We start from the raw sequence: 19,848 nt of genomic DNA on the forward strand, positions 1-19,848 counted from the left end.
TGATGATGAATTAGGTATGGGGTAAAAGAGACATAATGGATTAAAAGATGTGACTCTTGAGGTTTGAGTAACTAAAAGGATAGAGTGACTATAAACTACAATGGGGAGGATTGTGGGTCAGTAGATTTGTAGGAGAAGATTAAGAGTTCAGCTTTGGACATAATGAGTTTGAGATGTATATTAAACATTTAAGTGCAAATGTAGAGTTGGCCATTGAGTCTGAAGCTCATGGAGGGTGTCCAAGCTGGAGAGAGAATTTGGGGAGCCATCATCTATATATATGCATGTGTATGTGTGTATCTGTGTAACCGTTCTCAATTATCTATATCCAAGGAAGTAGCTGTAGACAGAGAAGAGGTCCAATAAATTAGCCTTAGAGGACAACATCCTTAAAGAGTTAGAGCGACTAGGTGAAACTGACAAAGAAGACTGAGAAGGGGCAGCCAGTGAAACAGAAAGAAAACCAGGAAAGGGTGGTGTCTAAATGCCAAGTGAAGAATGGATGTCATACAGGATCCATGTGTCAGATGTTGCTCTTGGATCATTTAAGATGAAAACTGAGAATTATTCATAGAGCTTAGCACATAAACGTCACGAGGAACCTTGACAGGAGCAGTTTCGGTAGACTGATAGGAGAGAAATACTGATTGGGAAGGGTTGAAGAGAAAAGGGGAGGAGAGAAGCTAGAGGCCATCAGTGTAGGCAATTTTTCAAGGACTTTTGCTCTAAAGGAAATATTCCCTGAGTTTCCTGTTTCCTTTCCTATTAAGTTTCTTATTAACCTCTGTTCTTCCAGCCTTTCACTGGGACTGTCCCCCAAAACTCCAGAACAGTTTTCTTTTCCCTTTGCCCTGTTGCTTCTTGACTTGTGCCTTTGGCTCTTTCTTCTCTTCTAATTACCATTCAATCTGTCTGAATCAGACCTCTCAATCAAGACCTAACCCAATGTCTCCAACTATCCAGAAGACAGTATAGATGGATACCCACCATCCCCTCAACATATCACAGAATTTACTTCACCTGTGGCCTCTTCTCTTCTCTTTATTTGTAAAACTAGCATCTTCCCCAGGCTTATAACAGAAAAGCATGTAATTAAAAATGTTACTCTCCCCTAGTAGTTCTTTTCAATGAGACCACAAACCATTCAGGCCTTCTCAGTGTCTTCGGTTATACGTAGTCAGTCATCCCAGGCCTAGATTAACCTTCTGTGGGCATCTCCTATCTTTTTATTATTTTTCTTTGTGAATTTTTCTTACATAGTACTGCCTGATCAATCTTTTCTAAAGATCCTTTCATCTGTCTTGGCCCTGTGGTGTAATTGAGCAGAGATCCTAATAAATAAACTCCCGGGTTTGACCTCAGTCTATGCCCGAGGCAGTGTGGTATGGTAAACCTGGCATTAAACTCAGAATGAGGAAGTTAGGTTTTGTGACTCAAATCGAGCAAATTTAATTTTCCTGAGCTTCTTATGTGTAAAATTAAGTTTGTGGACTTAGATCATAGTGGAGGTCTTTTCCAGCCCTAAAATAGTGTTATTCAAATACTTAGAATGTATAGGGCTCCTTGTTTAAGTACTACTGAAATTCAGCCTCAACTCAAACTAACAGTTAGTCCTTTTATAAGCTAACCCTACCTGATTCTCATATAAAGCATGCCCAAGTTTTTGGTAAAATAGTCTGTACCAGTCAAATTGACTTTTTACTTTTCCTTTCCCATAAACAGATGAATCTCATTTCAGCTTATCTATACTTCCTGTTCCTTCTATTCAGGATGCCGTCTGTACCTCTTTTACTACTAAAATTCCCCTTAGTCTCAGCCAGGGTGTTCTAATCGTGTTACCAACTATTTCCTTGAGGGATCTCAAGACATGAGTATTTTCTCAGAACATTCTGCATGCATCTCCTGTTATTGGATGCTATTTCATTATTTATATTGGTTTATATCAGTGTGCTCCAGTGTTTTATCTCATGTTCCAAGAATTATGAGCCACCACATAACAACACTCATGTCCATGCGGCATTAAAGGACAACTTGATATTTATCCGATGAACAAATTCTAGAAAATTCAACACGATAAAAAAAAATTCAGCTTCTGGAAGAGACAAAAACTGGAGGCAGTAAAAATATCAGTGGTTGCCAGGGGTTAGGGAGAAATCAAGGGATGAACAGGTAGAGTACAGAAGATTTTTAGGGTACTGAAAAATGCTCTGTGACACTGTTGTCGACGTAAAAGAAACGTCCAAACCTGTGAAGAATTTTTATGAGTTTATTGGAGCCAAAGGATAATATGCCAGGAAACAAGATCTCACATGTTCCCTAGAGTGACAGTTTGAAGTTTCTTTTCTATTTGGCACTAAAGAGGGAACATAAGATTATAGGAACAAGGGAGAAAGCAAGACAGAGAAATGACAATGTTTGGGTTACAGGATAACAAGATTTTGTGCTCTCTCAATGGTGATTACCTTTCCGGAGGTCTGAAAAAGAGGCTTTTCAAAAGTGTGTTAACCTAGTTGCAGGAAAACAATGGACAGGGCTTAGCTTAAGGCAAAGATAAACCTTTTATTAGGGTGGGTACAGGCCTGAAGCATCCTACCCACCTGACCTGCCCAGGAAGGTTAGGAATTCATGATCAGGTCCCCCTGTGAGGTTAGATTTAGATTTATTACAGAGCTGCCTTTTCTTCCCCACTGTAATGATGGATACATGTCATTATACATTTGTCCCAACCCACAGAATGTAAAACACCAAGATAAACCCAATGTAAACTGTGGACTTTGGGTGACAGTGATGTGTCAATATAGGTTCAATTGTAATCAATATACCCATCCCATAAGGGATGTGGATAATGGGGGGGTTGTGCATGTGTGAGGGCAGCGGGCAACTTTATTATGAACCCAAAACTGCCCTTGAAAAAAGTCTTTTAAAAAAATTCAAGTCTTTCATTGGCAAAATATGAAAACGTGACTAACACAAATAGCTTAATGTAGATACAACAACCCAAGAAACTATACTCAAAACTAGAATGCTTTCTTTATTTCTTTTTTTTCTTAAGATTTTGTTTAATTTTAGAGAGCAGGAAGGGAGGAAGAAAAGAGAGGGAGAGAAACCTCAGTGTGTGAAAGAATCATCAATCCAGTTGCCTCTCCCCAAGTACTAGGCCTGCAGCCCAGGCATATGCCCTGACTCAGAATTGAATCTGCAACCTTTCACTTTGCAGGATGGCACTCAAGCAACTTAACCATGCTCGTCAGGGCTAATTAGAGTTATGGCACACTTTTCCTCTGAAATTTACTGTGAACTTAGGTTTTAAGTTAGAACTCAAATATCAGTTCTCCTATTATTTAGTTCTATAACCAAATTGCTTTCTCACTTTGAGCCTCAGTTTAGTCATCTGTATAATAGAATCAAAGTCTGCCATAGCATTTTTATAATTATAGCATTGTTATAATGATATTGAGATAATGAATGCAAAGTGTGTCTTAACCATGCTGGGCACATAATGGACACTAACACAGTATATGTTCGTACCAATCCATTGTTCTAATCCCCTTCCTTAGGGTCAAAATATCCCATACTGTACTGCTGTAGCCCCAAACCCCACAAGCATTGTGCTGTACAAATAGGAATCCCTGGGCCCTTTTGACTCTTAAAGACTGAAGAACCCAGGATTTCTATGCATATGAGCTCATTGGGCCTTCCTTGGCACTCTGGTGCATGTCACAGCTGTTTTTGAGCATGCCCACTGCCAACTAGGATATGATATAGGCCTTTGTGCCCAGTGTTCATTATTTGTGCTCAGAAGAAAATAAATAGGGCTCACCAAAAACAAAACTGTGATATAATAAATTTGTATTGAACATCGGCTTTTGCTTCCTCTTCTGCTTCAGCTGTGGAAAGTTATCTATATCTTGTTGCCTTCAGGCCTCCTCTCCCTCTCAAAAAACAAAGGAATATGGTACAATCTTAAGACAAAACTTATTCATGCCATTTTGCAAATTCTGTGCATCCCTGTACTGCCTTGGTTGCTGTAGCTTTATAGTTAGCTTTGCTATCTGGTCATAGTCTTCAGTCATTTGAAAACCTTGATATTCTATAGATATTAGTTAATACTAGGTTGGCCAAAAAGTCCATTTCATTTTTTCCGTAAAAGACACATTTTTCATTTCACCAGTAACTTTACTGATCTGGATATTTTGAGTATGTTGGCTATCTCCTGTGGTATAACATTGGTTGTTCTCAGTTAATGTCTTGACCTGATTCCTCTCAATTTCAGTTGGTCTACTCAACCATGAAGCATTGTCCAGTGAGAAATCCCTAGCACAAAACTTTGCAAACCACTTTTGACACGTCTGATCAGTCACAGGACCTTCTCCATACATTGCACAATTCTTTTTTTGTGTTTCAGTTGCATTTTTACCCTTCTTGAAATAATAAGGCATAATATGCCAAAAATGTTGCTTATTTTCTTCCATCTTCAATATTAAGTGGCTACATCAAAATTTATCAATTTTGATAAGTTTTTAAAAAATGCATGCTTATATTAACAGCTGTCACAACACAGTCTGTCAAAATTGTTTCAACTGAAGTTAAAGATGACTAAGCACTACTAGAGCCAACTGAGCGAACTTTTTGGCCAGCCCAATAAAAAATCAGGTCTTGTAGGAAGGGGTGAAGAAGGGTTAATATCCTTGGCTTTCATATCAGAGGCACAAATTATAAATTTTCAAGAATGTTTTTCATAGAAATTTTTTAAATAATGAAGACAAGAGAATAGTATAATGGACCCACAGATATCCATCCCTTACCTTTCATTTCCTATCCCACCTTTGCCAGAGATAGGAATATTTTTAAACAAACTAGAGGAATTTTTTTTTATTTAAAAAAATTTTTTTGTTTGTTTGTTTATGAGACAGGGGCATAGTGTAAAAGAAACATCATTGTGAAAGAGAAACATCAATTGGTTGCCTCTCGCACACTTCCTGGCCCACAACCCAGGTGTGTGTCCTGACTGAGAACAGAACTGGTGACCCTTCGGATTGCAAGAGGATGTCCAACCCACTGAGCCACATTAGTCAGGGCTAGGGGTATCTTTAGAGGCTGTTAATTCTGTTGTAAAGAAACATTTACCAAAAGTTTAGTCATTTCTTTAGTTTCTGTCTTAACTTCAAGCAAAATAGATTTAATTTTTCCTATTAAAAGTAGCATTCTTATAAAATGTTAGTTTTCTATGTATCTTGCAACGTGATACATAAGTAATGTATAGAGCAACATCTATAGTGATGATCATTATATTAATAATGTGGTTTTTTAATGTAATTGTTGTTCAAGTACATTTTTCTGTCTTTTATTCCCATCCCATCCCACCACCCCCCCAGTGCTACCCACCTCTCTCCCATTTCCACCCCCCCTTAGTTGTTGTCCATGTGTCTTTTATACCAGTTACTGTAAATCCTTCCCTTTTCCCCCTGAAATTCCCTCCCCTCTCCCCTCTGGTCACTGTCTCCCTGTTCTGTATTTGAGTGTCTTTGGTTATATTTTGCTTGCTTCTTTGTTTTGTTGTTTAGCTTCCTGTTAAAGGTGAGATCATATGGTATTTGTCATTCAACACCTGGCTTATTTCACTCAGCCTAATGCTTTCCAGTTCCATCCATCCTGCTACAAAGGGTAGGAGCTCCTTCTTTCTTTCTGCTGCTTAGAATTCCATTGTGTATATGTACCATAGTTTTTTTATCAGTTCATTTACTGATGGGCACCTAGGTTGCTTCCAACTCTTGGCTATTGTAAATTGTGCTGCTATGAACATTGGGGTGCATAGGTTCTTTTGGATTGGTGTTTAAGGGTTCTTAGGATATAATCCTAGCAGTGGAATTGCTGGGTCAAAAGGCAGGTCCATTTTTAGTTTTCTGAGAAAATTCCATACTGTTTTCAATAATGGTTGTACCAGTCTGCAATTCCACCAACAATGGATTAGGGTCCCCTTTTCTCCACAACCTCTCCAACATTTGTTTGTTACTTTTGTGATGGCCATTCTGACCAGTGTACAGTGGTATCTCATTGTGGTTTTAATTTGCGTCTCTCTGATAGCTAGCAATGTTGAGCATCTTTTCATGTGTCTCTGGATCTTCTGTAACCTCCTTGGAGAAATGTCTGTTCAAGTCCTTTGCCCACTTTTTTTTTAAAGATTTTCTTTATTTATCTTTAGAGGGGAAGGGAAGGAGAGAGGGAGAGAAATATCAATGTACGGTTGCCTCTCGTAAGTCCCCTGCCGTGAACTGGCCTGCAGCCCAGGCTTGTGCCCTGACTGGGAATTGAACCACAATCCTTTGGTCCCTAGGCCCGCACTCAATCCACTGAGCTACACGAGCCATGGCCCTTTGCCCACTTTTTAATTGGGTTGCTTGTCTTCTTAGAGTGGAGTTGTGTAAGTTCTTTGTATATTTTGCAGATTAAACCCTTGTCTGAGTATCATTGGCAAATATGTTTTCCCATATAGTTGGTTCTCTTTTTATTTTAATGCTGTTTTCTTTAGCCATGCAAAAGCTTTTAATTTCGGTGAGATCACATTTATTTCTTTTTTCCTTTATGCCCCTTTCTCTAGGGTACATATCACTAAAAATGTTGCTACGTGAAATAGCTGAGATTTTCTTGCCAAAGTTCTTCTCTAGGACTTTAATGGTGTCATGGCTTATATTTAAATCTTTTATCCACCTTGAATTTATTTTGGTGTATGGTATAAATTGGTGCTCGAGTTTCATTTTTTTGCACATAGCTGTCCAGTTCTCCCAACACCATTTGTTGAAGAGGCTATTTTTGTCCATTTTATGTTACTGCCTCCTTTGTCAAATATTAATTGACTTAGAGACTTGGGTTCATTTCTGGGCTCTCTGTTCTATTCCATTGGTCTGTGTGCCTGTTTTTATTCCAGTACCAGGCTGTTTTGATTACAGTGGCCTTGTAATACAGTTTGATATCAGGTATTGTGATCCCTCCTACTTTGTTCTTCTTTCTCAAAATTGTAGCTGCTATTCGGGGTCATTTATGGTTCCATATAAATTTTTGAAGTGCTTGTTCTGTGTCTGTGGAGTATGCCATTGGTACTTTAATAGGTATTGCTTTGAATCTGTAAATTGCTTTGGGTAGTATAGACATTTTGATGATGTTGATTATTCCAATCCATGAACATGGTATATGTTTCCATTTGTTTATGTTTTCCTTGATTTCTTTCTTCAGTGTTGTGTAGTTTTCTGCATGTAGGTCTTTCACCTTTTCAGTTAGGTTTATTCCTAGGTATTTTATTTATTTATTTTTTGCTATATCGAATGGGATTTTTTTCTTAATTTCTGCTTCTGTTTTATTGTCGGTATACAAAAAATGCCTTTGATTTCTGGATATTGACTTTGTAATCTGCTGTTTTGCCAAATTGATTTATTACTCTACCCAACTCATTTATTGGGTAGAGTCTATAGGATTTTCCATGTACACTATCATGTCATCTACAAACAATGACAGTTTTGTTTCCTCCTTTCCAATTTGGATGCCTTTTATTTCCTTTTCTTGTCTGATTGCTGTGGCTAGAACTTCCAATACTATATTGAATAGAAGTGGTGAATGTGGACAGCCTTGTCTTGTTCCTGATCTTAATGGAAAGCTTTTAGTTTTTGTCCATTGAGTATGATGTTGGCTGTAGGTCTTTCATTTATGGCCTTTATTATATTGAGGACTGCTCCCTCTATTTCCACTTTGCTGAGTACCTTTATCATAAATGGGTGTTGTACCTTATCAAAAGCTTTTTCCGCATCTATTGATATGACCATGTGGTTTTTGTCTTTGCTTTTGTTTATCTGGTGTATTACATTTACTGATTTGCGAATATTGAACTATCCTTGCATCCCTGGGATGAATCCCACTTGATCATGGTGTATGATCTTTTTAATGTATTGTTGGATGCGATTTGCTAATATTTTGTTGAGGATTCTAGAGTCTATGTTCATCAGCAATATTGGCCTGAAGTTTTCTTTCCTTGTTATGTCTTCATCTGGGTTTGGAATTAGGATGATGCTGGCTTCATACAAAAGAGTTTGGGAGTCTTCCATCCTTTTGGATTTTTTGGAATAGTCTGTGAAGGATAGGAGTTGACTCTTACGTAAATGCTTTGTAGAATTCTCCTCTGAAACCATCTGGTCCAGGGCTTTTTTTGTGTCTGAAGATTTTTATTTACTGCTTCAATTTCATTTGCTGTTATTGGGCTATTCAGGCTTGCTGCTTCTTCTTCATTGAGTTTTGGAAGATTATATTTTTGTAGAAATTTGTCCAATTCACCTAGGTTTTTAAATTTCTTGGCATATACTTCTTCATAGTAATTTCTTATAGTCCTTCATATTTCTGTGGTATCAGTTGTAATCTCTCCTCTTTCATTTCTGATTGTGTTTATTTGTGTCCTCTCTCTTCTTTTCTTGATGAGCCTACTTAAAGGCTTGTTGATTTTGTTTATCTTTTCAAAAAACTAGCTCCTGTATTCATTGATCCTTACAGTTGTGCTTTTAGTCTCTATGTCATTTAATTGTGCTCTGATCTTGGTTCTTTTCTTCCTCCTACTTGCTCTGGGCTGTCTTTGTTGTTGTTCCTCGAGTTCTTGCAGGCGTCGGGTTAGGTTGTTTGTTTGAAGTGTTTCCATCTTTTTTAGGTAGTCCTGCATTGCTATGAACTTCCCTCTCAGTACTGCCTTTGCTGTGTCCCATAAGTTTTGGGTTGTTGCGACTTCATTTTCATTTGTTTCCAGAAACTTTTTGATTTTTTCCCTAATTTAATTCTTGACCCATTTATTGTTTAATAGCATGCTATTTAATCTCCAAGATTGAGTGTTTTGGGATTTTTCCCTTGGAGCTGGTTTCCAGTTTCAGTCCCTTGTGGTCGGAGAAAATGCTTGGTATGATTTCAATTTTCTTAAATTTGTTGAGGCTCATTGTGTACTGTCATGTGGTCTATCTTTGAAAATGTTCCATGTGCATTTGAAAAGAATGTGTATTTAGCTTTTGGGGGATGAAGGGCTCTCTATAGATATCAATTAAGTTCATTTCATCTAGGGCATTGTTCAGTGCCACAATATCTTTGTTGATATTTTGTTTGGAAGATCTGTCCATTTTTGACAGTGGGGTGTTAAAATCCCCTACTATAATTGTGTTGCTGTCAATATTTTTTTGAAATCCTCTAAGATTTTCTTTATATATTTGGGTGCTCCTGTGTTGGATGCATATATATTTACAATGTTTATGTCTTCTTGGTGGATTCTTCTGAGTATTATGAAGTGACCTTCTGGGTCTCTTTTTATGGCCCTTTTTTTGAAGTCTGTTTTGTCCGGTATGAGTATTGCTACCCTAGCTTTTTTTCCTGGCCATTTGCTTGGAAAAAATTGTTTCAAGCCTTTTACTTTAAGTCTGTGTAGGTCTTTTATCCTGAGGTGAGTCTCTTGTAGGTAGCATATGTGTGGGTCATGCTTTCTTATCTAGTGAGCTGTTCTGTGTCTTTTGATTGGAGCATTGAATCCATTTACCTTTAAGGTTATTGTTTTTTGAAATAAATTTTGGTGATTTCTTTTTTTAATTAATTTTACTTATCTTTAGAGGGGATGAGAAGGAGAGAGGGAGAGAAATGTCAGTGTATGGTTGTTTTTCATGCATCCCCTGCTGGGAACTGGCCTGCAACCCAGGAATGTGCCCTGACTGGGAATCGAACCCTGATTGTGTGGTTCGCAGGACAGTGCTCAATCCACTGAGCCACACCAGCCAGGGCCATTTACCTTTAAGGTTATTATTGATAGGTCCTTATTTATTGTCATTTTTATACTTGTGTTTCTCTCTGTCTCTTTTCCTTCCTTTTTTGAAAGCAGTCCTTTTAGTATTTCTTGCAGAGCTGCTTTGGTGGAGACATATTCTTTTAGAGTTCTTTTTGTCTTGGGAGCTCTTTATTTGGCCTTGTATATTGATTGAGAACCTTGCTGGGTAAAGTAGCCTTGGTTGCAGGCCTCTGGTTCTCATTACTTGGAATATTTCTTGCCATTTTCTTCTTGCTGGGAGCATTTCCATTGAGAAGTCAGTAGCTAACCTTATTGGGGCTCCTTTGTATGTTACTTCCTTTTTCTCCCTTGCTGCCTTTAAGATTCTCTCTCTGTCTTGGAATTTTGCCATTTTAATGATGATGTGTCTTGGAAGTGGGCCTCTTTGGGTTCCTCTTGATTGAGACTCTCTGTGATTCCTGGTTTTGTGTGATTTTTCTCTTTCATCAAATTAGGGAAGTTTTCCCTCATTACTTTTTCAAATAGATTTTCTATCCCTTGTCCTTCTTCCTCTCCTTCTGGTATCCCTATTACTCAGATATTATTGCATTTCATATTGTCTTGCATTTCTCTTAATCCCTCTTCATTCTTTCTGAGCCTCTTTTCCTTTGATTGCTGTTTGTAGGTGTTTTTTTCTACTTTGTTCTCCAACTCGCTGATCTGATCTTGTGCTTCATTGATCCTGGTTTTACTTCCTTCCACTGTGTTCTTCAATTCAGAAATTGTATTAAAAAAAAAAAGAAAATGTATTCTTCATTTCCTCTTGTCCCTTGCTGATAGTTTCTGTTTCCTTTTCCATGTTGATATAGTTTGCAGTGAGTTTGTTTTATCTCCCCTGTAGTTTCTGGTAGCTCATTGTGAGCTCTTTGAACGTCCTGATAACCAGTGCTTTGACTTCAATATCTGATAGATGTCTTGCCTCTATTGCATCAACATTCTTTCTGGGGCTTCATGCTTTCCTGTCATTTGGGGATTGTTTCTTTGTCTTCCCATTGTTTGTGAGACTCTTCTTGTTAGCTTCATCTTCTTATATTGATTTTTTCTGGCTTCCTGGGTTTATGGTGTGAACTTCTGTGGTATCGTACATGTGAGATTCAGTGGTGTAGTCTTCTTGATCTCTCCAGCTCACTGGTCTTGGGCTGTCCTTTACATTGGCTCTGAGTTTGTCTTGGGTTTTGGTTGTTTGGGGGTCTTTCTTTGGTGGGTCCTTCCCACCAGCTGCTGAACTGATGGTCACTCTGTCCACCACCAGTTTTAATTAGTTGTGCTGGTGAGGGCGGGTTGTGTTGAAGCTAGTTCTTCTGTGTATACAGGGTTTTGAGGATTCTCTTTTGCTGTTGTTCAGTTGTTTGCACTGGGTACTTTCTCTGCTGTTTAGTTATATTTCCAGATAGGTCCTGGATTGAGGTTTATGTGGTTTCCACTCTCTCCACCTTCTTCTGTTGTTATCTGTTGATGGTTCCTTTGTAGTTGGGTTTCCTCTTCCAGTGAGTATCCTGGTGTTCACCGCTTCCATTTACTCTTTTTGTGTGTGTGATCAGTTGGAGGGGAAGGCAAAATGGTTTATGACAGTAGGAGAGTATTCTATGATATTTACAGTAGTAGCCGGTAGTGAAGAGATAGGAGATCCTATGGGTATGTATAGTGATAATTGTAATCTTCAACCCAACTAGCCACTTTTTAGAAACAATGGAAAGATGATAAGGTTCTTGTTGGGGAGGGAAGGTTTGTGAGTTGGATCTAGAAAGCAGTGAGGTTGAGGGAGGTCAGATTCTGAGGTGACGTGAGAGTAAGGGATAGTAAATAGGTGTAGTGTGAGAGACAGTAGAGTTAAACACTCTACAGTATTGTAGTTCAGGAAACAATGACGTGGGCTAAGATCTGGGAGGGGTATTGTGTAGTATTTACAATAGTATGGAATAGCTATTATTTACAATTATATTAGAGCAACAATCATATGACAGAATCTATAAGATACCAAGAATAGGGAGTATTGGACCTTCAATAGTGTGTTGATGGAGCAGAGGTGAAGTAAAGGACAGTAAATTAGCAATAGACTATGAATGAGAGAACAGGGGAAACCTGTCAAATGATGCAATATAACCAGCCAAGGCAAAGAAGACTATACAGAAGAGGAAGAATACAAAGATACAGTGAAAATAAAAGATGTAAGAATAATGAGAATATAATAATACAAATGCAGTAACTTGTAGTTTCTCTGCAATAGCAAAGTGAGATTTGTTTCTCTATCTCTACTATTGGGGTGCCCCCTCTTTGGGTCCAACTCTGGTCTTTTCACAGTTGCAAGTCGTTTGTCTCACTTGTGGGGGGGAAATAAAAACAAAAAGAAAGGTAGCAGAAGGGAGGAGAAAGTGGTAAGTTTGGAAAGAAAGGAAGAAGGTATAAAACAAGAAAGAAGGAAAGAGAGGGAAAAAGTATTGAAAGGTAAAACAATAATAAAGTTGAAAAAATAAAAGATTACTTTTTAAAAAAAACACCTCTTGTTGGTTTCCAGCTGGCCAAACCGGTTTTTCTGGTCTCACTGGCTGCATCAGGCTGAGGGGCCCTTGGTGTGGCCTTTCTCCCTTCTTGGTATACTCAGCCAGTCTCACTAGCACTCTCCCAAGATCCAGACCAGCACCTCTCCCCAGCTCCTCATGGAGGGAATCCAGGTCCTTTTTAGAGCACTCTTTCCCCGGGAGTCACCCCCACCTCCCCCACCACCCTGGGCTGGGGTGCAGGCGCACATGCCCAGCCAGGCTTCCCTGGGCCCAAGGGCCTGTATGGGAACCTTTCCCAGTGCTACGGGGGAACTCAAGGGCAACAGTCAATTCTCCCAAGCCCTCAACCACAGACTCTACTAGTGATCAAGGCCCCCATGTTTGCCTCCTGCTGCTGATTCCTCTCTCTGACACCTCAAGCAAACAGGTCTCTCCCAGTATTTTTCAAACTGCTCCGGGCCGGTAGGGAGGGAGCTGATGGCCCAGCTCTCTCCCAAGGGCCTTGCTGCCAGCCCTCGGCTCCCAAAGAGTCTGAGGCAGACCTGGCCTGGGCCCTGGCACCCGGTGGAGACTTCAGCCTCTCTGCGCTGGTCCCTCGGACCTTATTGACCTGCAGCCCTCTTCTTACCGTCTGGCCTTTCAGTGTCTGTTGCAATTTCTGGACTCCTATTTTCCTATGTGCTGGGGTACTGTTGGCTATCGGCTGTGTTCCTCTGCACATTGGCCAGGATTTTCTCCCATGTGTGGCGGGAAGCGGAATCCTCTTGTCCTACTCTTCCGCCATCTTCCCCCATGACCTATGTTAATAATGTTTATATCTGAGTGGTGGAATTTGAGTGGTTTTTAAAATTCTCTGTACTTTCCTTCATTCCTTAATATTTCTCTAGTAAGCTATGTAATTTTAATAAAAATGGTAATTATTAAACATTGAAGAAAAGAAGTAGTTATAATATTAAGGGTTTATTTAAATCATTTATAAGAATTTTAACTTTCAGGGTGCAATTTTACCTCAAGAAATAAGTCAAGTAACTCAACATCATAAAGCCAGCCTAAATGACAACAGTATTAAATATCAGCAAAGAAAACATGAGCCTCACAGAAAATGTAAGTTTTAAGGTAAAAAGTATACCTGTGGTGTTAACTGCTTCTTTTAATTTTTTTTAATTAATGACTTTACTGAATTATAATTCACAGAACAAAATTGCTTATTTTAAAGCATGCAATCAGTGTTTGTTTGTTTTGGGGTTTGTTTGTTTGGTTTTTTTTGTATTTTCGCAAGTTATACAACCAGTGCCACTATCTAAATTGAAAATATTTTCATGACCCCCAGAAATATCATATCTGTGAGCAGTTGCTCCCCCCACACCTGGAAACTGTCAGTTTACTTTCTGCCTCTGTGAATTGGCTTATTCTGGACATTTCATAGAAATGGAATTATAAAATAGTGTCCCGTTATACCTGGCTTTTTTCAATTGGCCTAATATTTTCAAGGTTCTTCCATGTTATATATTGTTGCATGTTTCAGTACTTTATTCTGATTAATGGCTAAATAATACTGCATTGTACAGGTACTGCATTTTGTTTACCATTCATCTATTGATGGACATTTGTGAAATTTCCACTTTGGGGTTATAATGAACAATGCTGCTGCGAATATCTGTGTACAAGTTTTTGTGTGAACATATTTTTGCAGTTCTCTGGGCATATATGAATGAGTGGAATTAGTGAGTCGAGTGTTAACTCTATGTTTAACTTTTTGTGGGACTATAAACTGTTCTCCAAAGTAGTTGTTCCATTTGACATTTCTACCAGCAATGTATACGTGTCTACCTTTTCCACATCCTCTGTAACAGTTGGTTTTGCCCGTGTTTTTCATTATAACCATCCTAGTGGCTACGGAGTGGAGCTTCCTTTTGCTTTTCACTTAAAATTTATCAGCGACTAATAATGTTAAACATCTTTTCATGTGCTTATTGGCTATTCGTATATCTGGGGGAATATGTGTTCAAATTATTTGCTCATTTAAAATTGAGTTATTTGTCTTTTTATTCTCAATTTGTAAGGATTCTTTGCATACACTGTATTCTACAGGCTCATCTGATATTTTCTGTTTGTTTTTGTTTTGGTTGCTTGTGCTTTAGGTGTCATAACTAAGAAACTGTTGCCTAATCCAAGGTCATAATGATTTATACATGTTTTGTTTTGTGTTTTTTTTCAAGAGTTTTATAGTTTTAGCCCTTACACTGAGGGGTTTTTTCCTCCCTATTTTTGAGTATTTGTATATGGCATGAGGTAGGGGTCTGTATTCATTCTTTTGGATATCCAGTTGTCCCAGCACCATTTCCTAAAAAATTTGTTCTTTCCCCCAGTGAATTGTCTTGGTACCCTTGTCAGAAATCTATTAAGCACAGATATATGGGATTATTTGACCTCAATTCCATTGCATTGATTTATATGCTATCTTTATGGTAACAACACACCATCTTAATTACTGAATATTTGTTTTAGTTTTGAAATTGGGGGGTTTGAATCTTCTAACTTTTTTTTCCAGATTGTTTGTCTCTTCTGGTCCCTTGCATTTTCATATGAATTTTAGGATCAGCTTGTCTATTTCTGCAAAAGTGGCAGCTGGAATTTTTATAGAGATTGTGTTGAATCTGTAGATCACATCGGGTGGCACTGTGTTTTTAACAATAGTAAGTCTTTCTATCCATGAACAAAAAATGTCTTTGCATTTATTTAGGTCTTCTTTAATTTATTTTAATGATGTATTGTAGCTTTCAGTTTTGTTAAATTTATTTCTAAGGGTTTTTTTTACTATTATTGTCAATAAAACTCTTATTTTTTATTATTCCCTTTGATATAGAAATAAAACTGACTTTTGTATATTGATCTCATATCCTTCCATCTTTTAGAAGTTGTTTATTAGCCCTGATTTTTTGTGGCCTTTGCAAATACAGTTTTACTTTTTCCTGTACAGTCTGAGTGCTTTCCTTTTTCTTACCTAACTGCCGTGCCCAGAACCACCAGTACGATATTATTAGAAGTGATGAGAGTGAACATTCTTATCTTGTCTTGATCTCAGGGATAATGTTCAGTCTTTCAGCAGTAAGTGTAGTGTTAACCATGGAGTTTTGGTAGATGCCTTTGTTATTGGAGGAAGTTCCCTTCTATTCCTAGGGAGTTCTTTGTTTTTCTTGGAGGGATGTTAGATTTTATCAAATGCTTTTTCTGTGTCTATTGAGATGATTGTATGGTTTCCTTGAAAATTTTTGTATCTGTATTCATAAGGGATATTTTTAATTTTCTTTTCTTATGATATCTTTGATTTTGATGTCATGGAAATACTGATACCATAGACTGTTGGGTACAACACTTTGAAAGAGCTCCAACCTTTTTCTAATCTCTCTGTGGTTTTTTGCCAAAAATGCTAGCTGTTATTTTTGAAGGCTACGTGGAGCTGGAGACTGAGAAATGGGATTAGAGCAGGTAAAAATGCCACAGAGTCCAGTCTTCTAAATGAGATCTTGTCTTTTTTCTTGCATAAATATTCCCTGATTGCTGCAAGCCTTTGATTAACTTCCGTCGTTCTGAAAATTTGGATTTTGGTAAATTATGTCCATTCACTCATGTCTTTTATGGAGGAGAGAGTTTTTAGAGATCCTTGCTCTGACATTTTTGCTGATGCCTTCACACTAAAACTACTTCTCATGATTTTATTTAAAGTAATCCAGTTACATTTTGCATGCATAAACACTTGCTAGTTATATTAATCCAAATATGTTACAGATTTTTGTTAAAAAAATAAGTATAGATATTTTGTTAATAATATTCCCTTACCAAGTTTGTGTATTTTTACTCTTTTCCTTTTCTCAGTAGTATCTACTCTGTTCCAGGCACAGGAAATGCAGAAATGAGAATCTTTGTCTTGCACTTACTTTTTCTCATCTCTTGATCAAAGTATTTCCAAACTGCAGCAAATTGCTCTTTATGTTTAAAATGTGACTTGTTATTTATTTATTTATTTATTCAACTGCTACATCTGAGTGATTATGTGTGAGTTGCTGGGAATGCATGAATGAACAAGCAGACAGGTTTTACTTTTTTTTCTAATAAGCCTTGTATGTCTATTTTTTGTGGAAGGCCACAAAAAATTGGGTAAAAATTCAAGAGTTGTTCCTCTCCATGGAAATCTTTAGTAAAAGGTAAAAGATTTGTACAATCTGAAGAGAAACCAGAGTATAAGTTTTTACATTCTAAAGTGGAATCTGATCATAACCAAAGAAACAGTATATTCCATGATTATGCAGTAATGATAAATGCTATGATGAAAAATAAAGATTAGGAGGGTAGAATGATAGATGTCTATTTTAAATAAGTGGTCAAGGAATGCCTATTTGAGGACATAATATTTGAACAGAAACCCAAATAAATGAGGAGTGGAATGTCATAAGCTATGCAGAAAGCTAGCCGAAGAGATTTTTGGCAGAGGAAGCATCAACTACATAGTCTTGATTCTGATTATATGTGTATATGTATATGTATGCTTTTTATGCATTTATATAGGACTTGTATTAAAAATAACTTAAAATGTTTTTCTAAAAAGTGATTTTTTTAAAATTTAATGTAGCTGTATGATTTTGGTTCAGTTTGATAGACTATATATTTTATTAAGACTATTTATGTTTAGAGAGAGGGCAAGGGAGGGACAAAGGGGAAGAGAGACATTGATTTGAGAGAGAAACATTGATTGGTTGCCTCTTGTATGCGCACTGACTGGGGACGGAATCCCCAACCAAGGCATGTGCCCTGAGGGGGACTCAAACTAGCGACCTTTTGCTTCATGGGATGACACCCAGCTAACTAAGACCAGTCAGGGCTAGACTATGATTTTGTGTCATAGTCCATTTCTTTTATATTTTAAGTTAAATATAGATTAATGTCTATTTTTTTAAATATAATTTATTGATTATGCTATTAATAGTTGTCCCAATTTTTCCCCCTTTGTCCCTCTCCACCCAGTACCCCCATTCCCTCTAGCAAGTCCATGCATACAAGTTCCTTCACTTCATTTCCTATACTGTTTTTAACACCCTCTGTCTATTTTGTACCTACCAATTTATGCTTCTTAATCCCTGCACCTTTTCCCCTATTCTCCCCCTTTCTTCTCCCAGCTAATAATACTCCAAATGATCTCTGTGTCTATGATTCTGTTCCTCTTCTAGTTGTTTGCTTAATTTGTTTCTCAGATTCAGTTGTTCATAGTTGTCAATTTGTTGCTATTTTAATGGTCATAGTTTTGATCTTCTTCTTTTTCTTAAATAAGTCCCTTTAACATTTCACATAATAATGGCTTAGTGATGATGAACTCCTTTAGCTTTACCTTGTCTGTGAAGTACATTGTCTGCCTTCCCAGTCTAAATGATAACTTTGCTGGATAGAGTGATCTAGGTTGTAGGTCCTTGTTTTTCATCACTTTGAATACTTCTTGCCAGTCCCTTCTTGCCTACAAACTTTCTTTCGAGAAATCAGCTGACTGTCTTATTGGAACTCCTTTGTAGATAACTCTCTTCTTTTCTCTTGCTCCTTTTAAGATTCTCTCTTTATCTTTAACCTTTGGCATTTTAATTATGATGTGTCTTAGTGTAGTCCTCTTTGGGTCTCACTTGTTTGGAACTCTGTGCTTTTTGGACTTGTATGTCTATTTCCTTTGCCAAACTGGGGAATTTTCTTTCATTTTTTTTGAATAAGTGTTCAGTTTCTTGCTGTTCCTTTTCTTCTGGCATACTTATGATTCAGATGTTGGTTCATATGGAGATGTCCCAGAGGCTCCTTAGACTATCCTTGTTGTTTTTTTTTAATTCATTTTTCTTCTTGCTGTTCTGATTGAATGCTTTTTTCTTCCTTATGATCCAAATCATTAATTTGAATCTCAGCTTCTTCCCCTCCACTGTTGGTTCCCTATAGATTTTTCTTTATTTCACTTAATGTAACCTTCATTTCTGCGTGGGTCTTTTTTATGCTGTTGCCACACTCAATGAGTTCTTTAAGCATCCTGATAACTAATCAGTGTTTTGATCTCTGCATCTGATACATTGCTTATCCATTTCATTAAGTTCTTTTCTGGAGTTCTGTTCTGTTCTTTCATTTCAGCCATATTTCTTTATCTCCTCAATTTGGAAGCCTCCCTGTGTTTGTTTCTGTGTTTTAGGTAGAGCTGATTTGAATCCCCGTCTTAGTAGTGTGGCCTGTTGTAGAAAAGGGACCTGTAAATTGTGTGGGGTGGAGCCTTCGGTAATCACGAGGGTGGGGCAACCCGTTTCACCACTTTCTGGCTCTGTGTGTGTGGAGGGCTAGGAGAGGGGCAGTGTCGCTGCCTGGCTTCTGGAGGTTTGCTCAGGAGGAAGCTGTCTCCCGGCACTCACCCTGTTTCCAGTCACTTCAGTTTCTCCCCATACACCATGGTATGCCCATCCAGCTGTTTCCCTGTCGCTGAATCCCAGAAGGGTGGGTCGGTGTCAGTCCTAAGTGTGCAGACCCTTTAAGAGGATTCTCCTAAAAATCCAGCAGTTTCTTCCACTTCCCCAACCCCCACTGGTTTTTACAGCCAGAAGGTAAAAGGGGATTTATCTTCCTGGCACTGGAACCCTGGACTATGTGGTCTGGCCTAGGGCTGGGATCCCTCACTCCCAAGGCATCACTCCTGATTTTTATCCACCACATGTGAATGTGGAAACTCCTGTTTTGCCTCTCTGTGCCACACTGCATCTCTGTACCTCCCTGCCCATCTCTGCCTCTGCTCCCTGTCTGGATGAATTTGGCTTCTTTAAATCCTTGGTTGTTGGACTTCCATACAGTTTCATTTTCTGACAGTTCTAGGTGATACTTGTTTTGTGGTCTACTTGTAATTTTTTCTGTAGTTGTGCAAGGAGGCAAAGCATGTTTATATATGCCTCTGTCTTGACCAGAAGTCAGATTAATGTCCTTACAAATATGACAAATATGGCTTGAAGATTGTGTATTTAATCAAAATACATTATGATTATTATTCAAATTATTATTTATGTAAATGTATGTAAATTATTTATATTATGTGGAATTCTAATTAGTTTTCCTGTGTGTGTCTCAGTACGCAGGAAAAACTCACTTTTTCTCTTCTTTTTGCCAAATTACTTCCTTTCCTAACTTCTTTCTCTTTCCTTCCTCTTTCCTCCCCCCTGTCTTTCCCTTCTCTCTGTTCTCATGGTCCCCTTCCTATTCTAGCTTTGTCCCTTCCTTTTCTCCTTTCATCTCCCCCCCATCCCCTTCCCCTACTTCTTTCATCACCATTCCTGTGTATTTTTGTGCCTTTCTTTTTCCTTCCTTTCATATCCCTTCCTCCTTTCTTTCCTTCCTCTTCTAATTCATTAATTTAATTTCCCCTGTTATTCCTCCAGTTTCCTTTTAACATTAATACTAAAATAGCTTCCTGATTGGTCTCCTTCCATCTAATCAAGAAGCCATTGCCATATTTTA

At 38.0% G+C, this 19,848-nt stretch overlaps 1 protein-coding gene and 1 non-coding gene across 4 annotated transcripts in view; one reads left to right on the forward strand and one right to left on the reverse strand.

Moving 5' to 3' along the window:
- The window catches only part of XRN1 (5'-3' exoribonuclease 1), a 164,586-nt gene that overhangs the window by 118,604 nt on the left and 26,134 nt on the right, over nucleotides 1–19,848 (forward strand). For 2 of the 3 annotated variants that reach the window (XM_037037720.1, XM_037037721.1), the window contains exon 33: nucleotides 13,329–13,437. The exons of the other annotated variant lie outside the window; for it this stretch is intronic. In XM_037037720.1, coding sequence (XP_036893615.1) covers nucleotides 13,329–13,437 — 109 coding nt within the window. The remainder of the gene's footprint in view (nucleotides 1–13,328; nucleotides 13,438–19,848) is intronic. 3 annotated transcript variants of the gene reach the window in all.
- LOC118980992 (U5 spliceosomal RNA) lies at nucleotides 16,458–16,576 on the reverse strand. Its single transcript, XR_005065245.1, has one exon. It is a non-coding gene; the product is annotated as a U5 spliceosomal RNA (small nuclear RNA).

The sequence above is a fragment of the Sturnira hondurensis genome, unplaced genomic scaffold (assembly GCF_014824575.4).
Source record: "Sturnira hondurensis isolate 20B ecotype Veracruz unplaced genomic scaffold, ASM1482457v3 Scaffold0023357, whole genome shotgun sequence".
Classification (NCBI taxonomy): Eukaryota; Metazoa; Chordata; class Mammalia; order Chiroptera; family Phyllostomidae; genus Sturnira; species Sturnira hondurensis.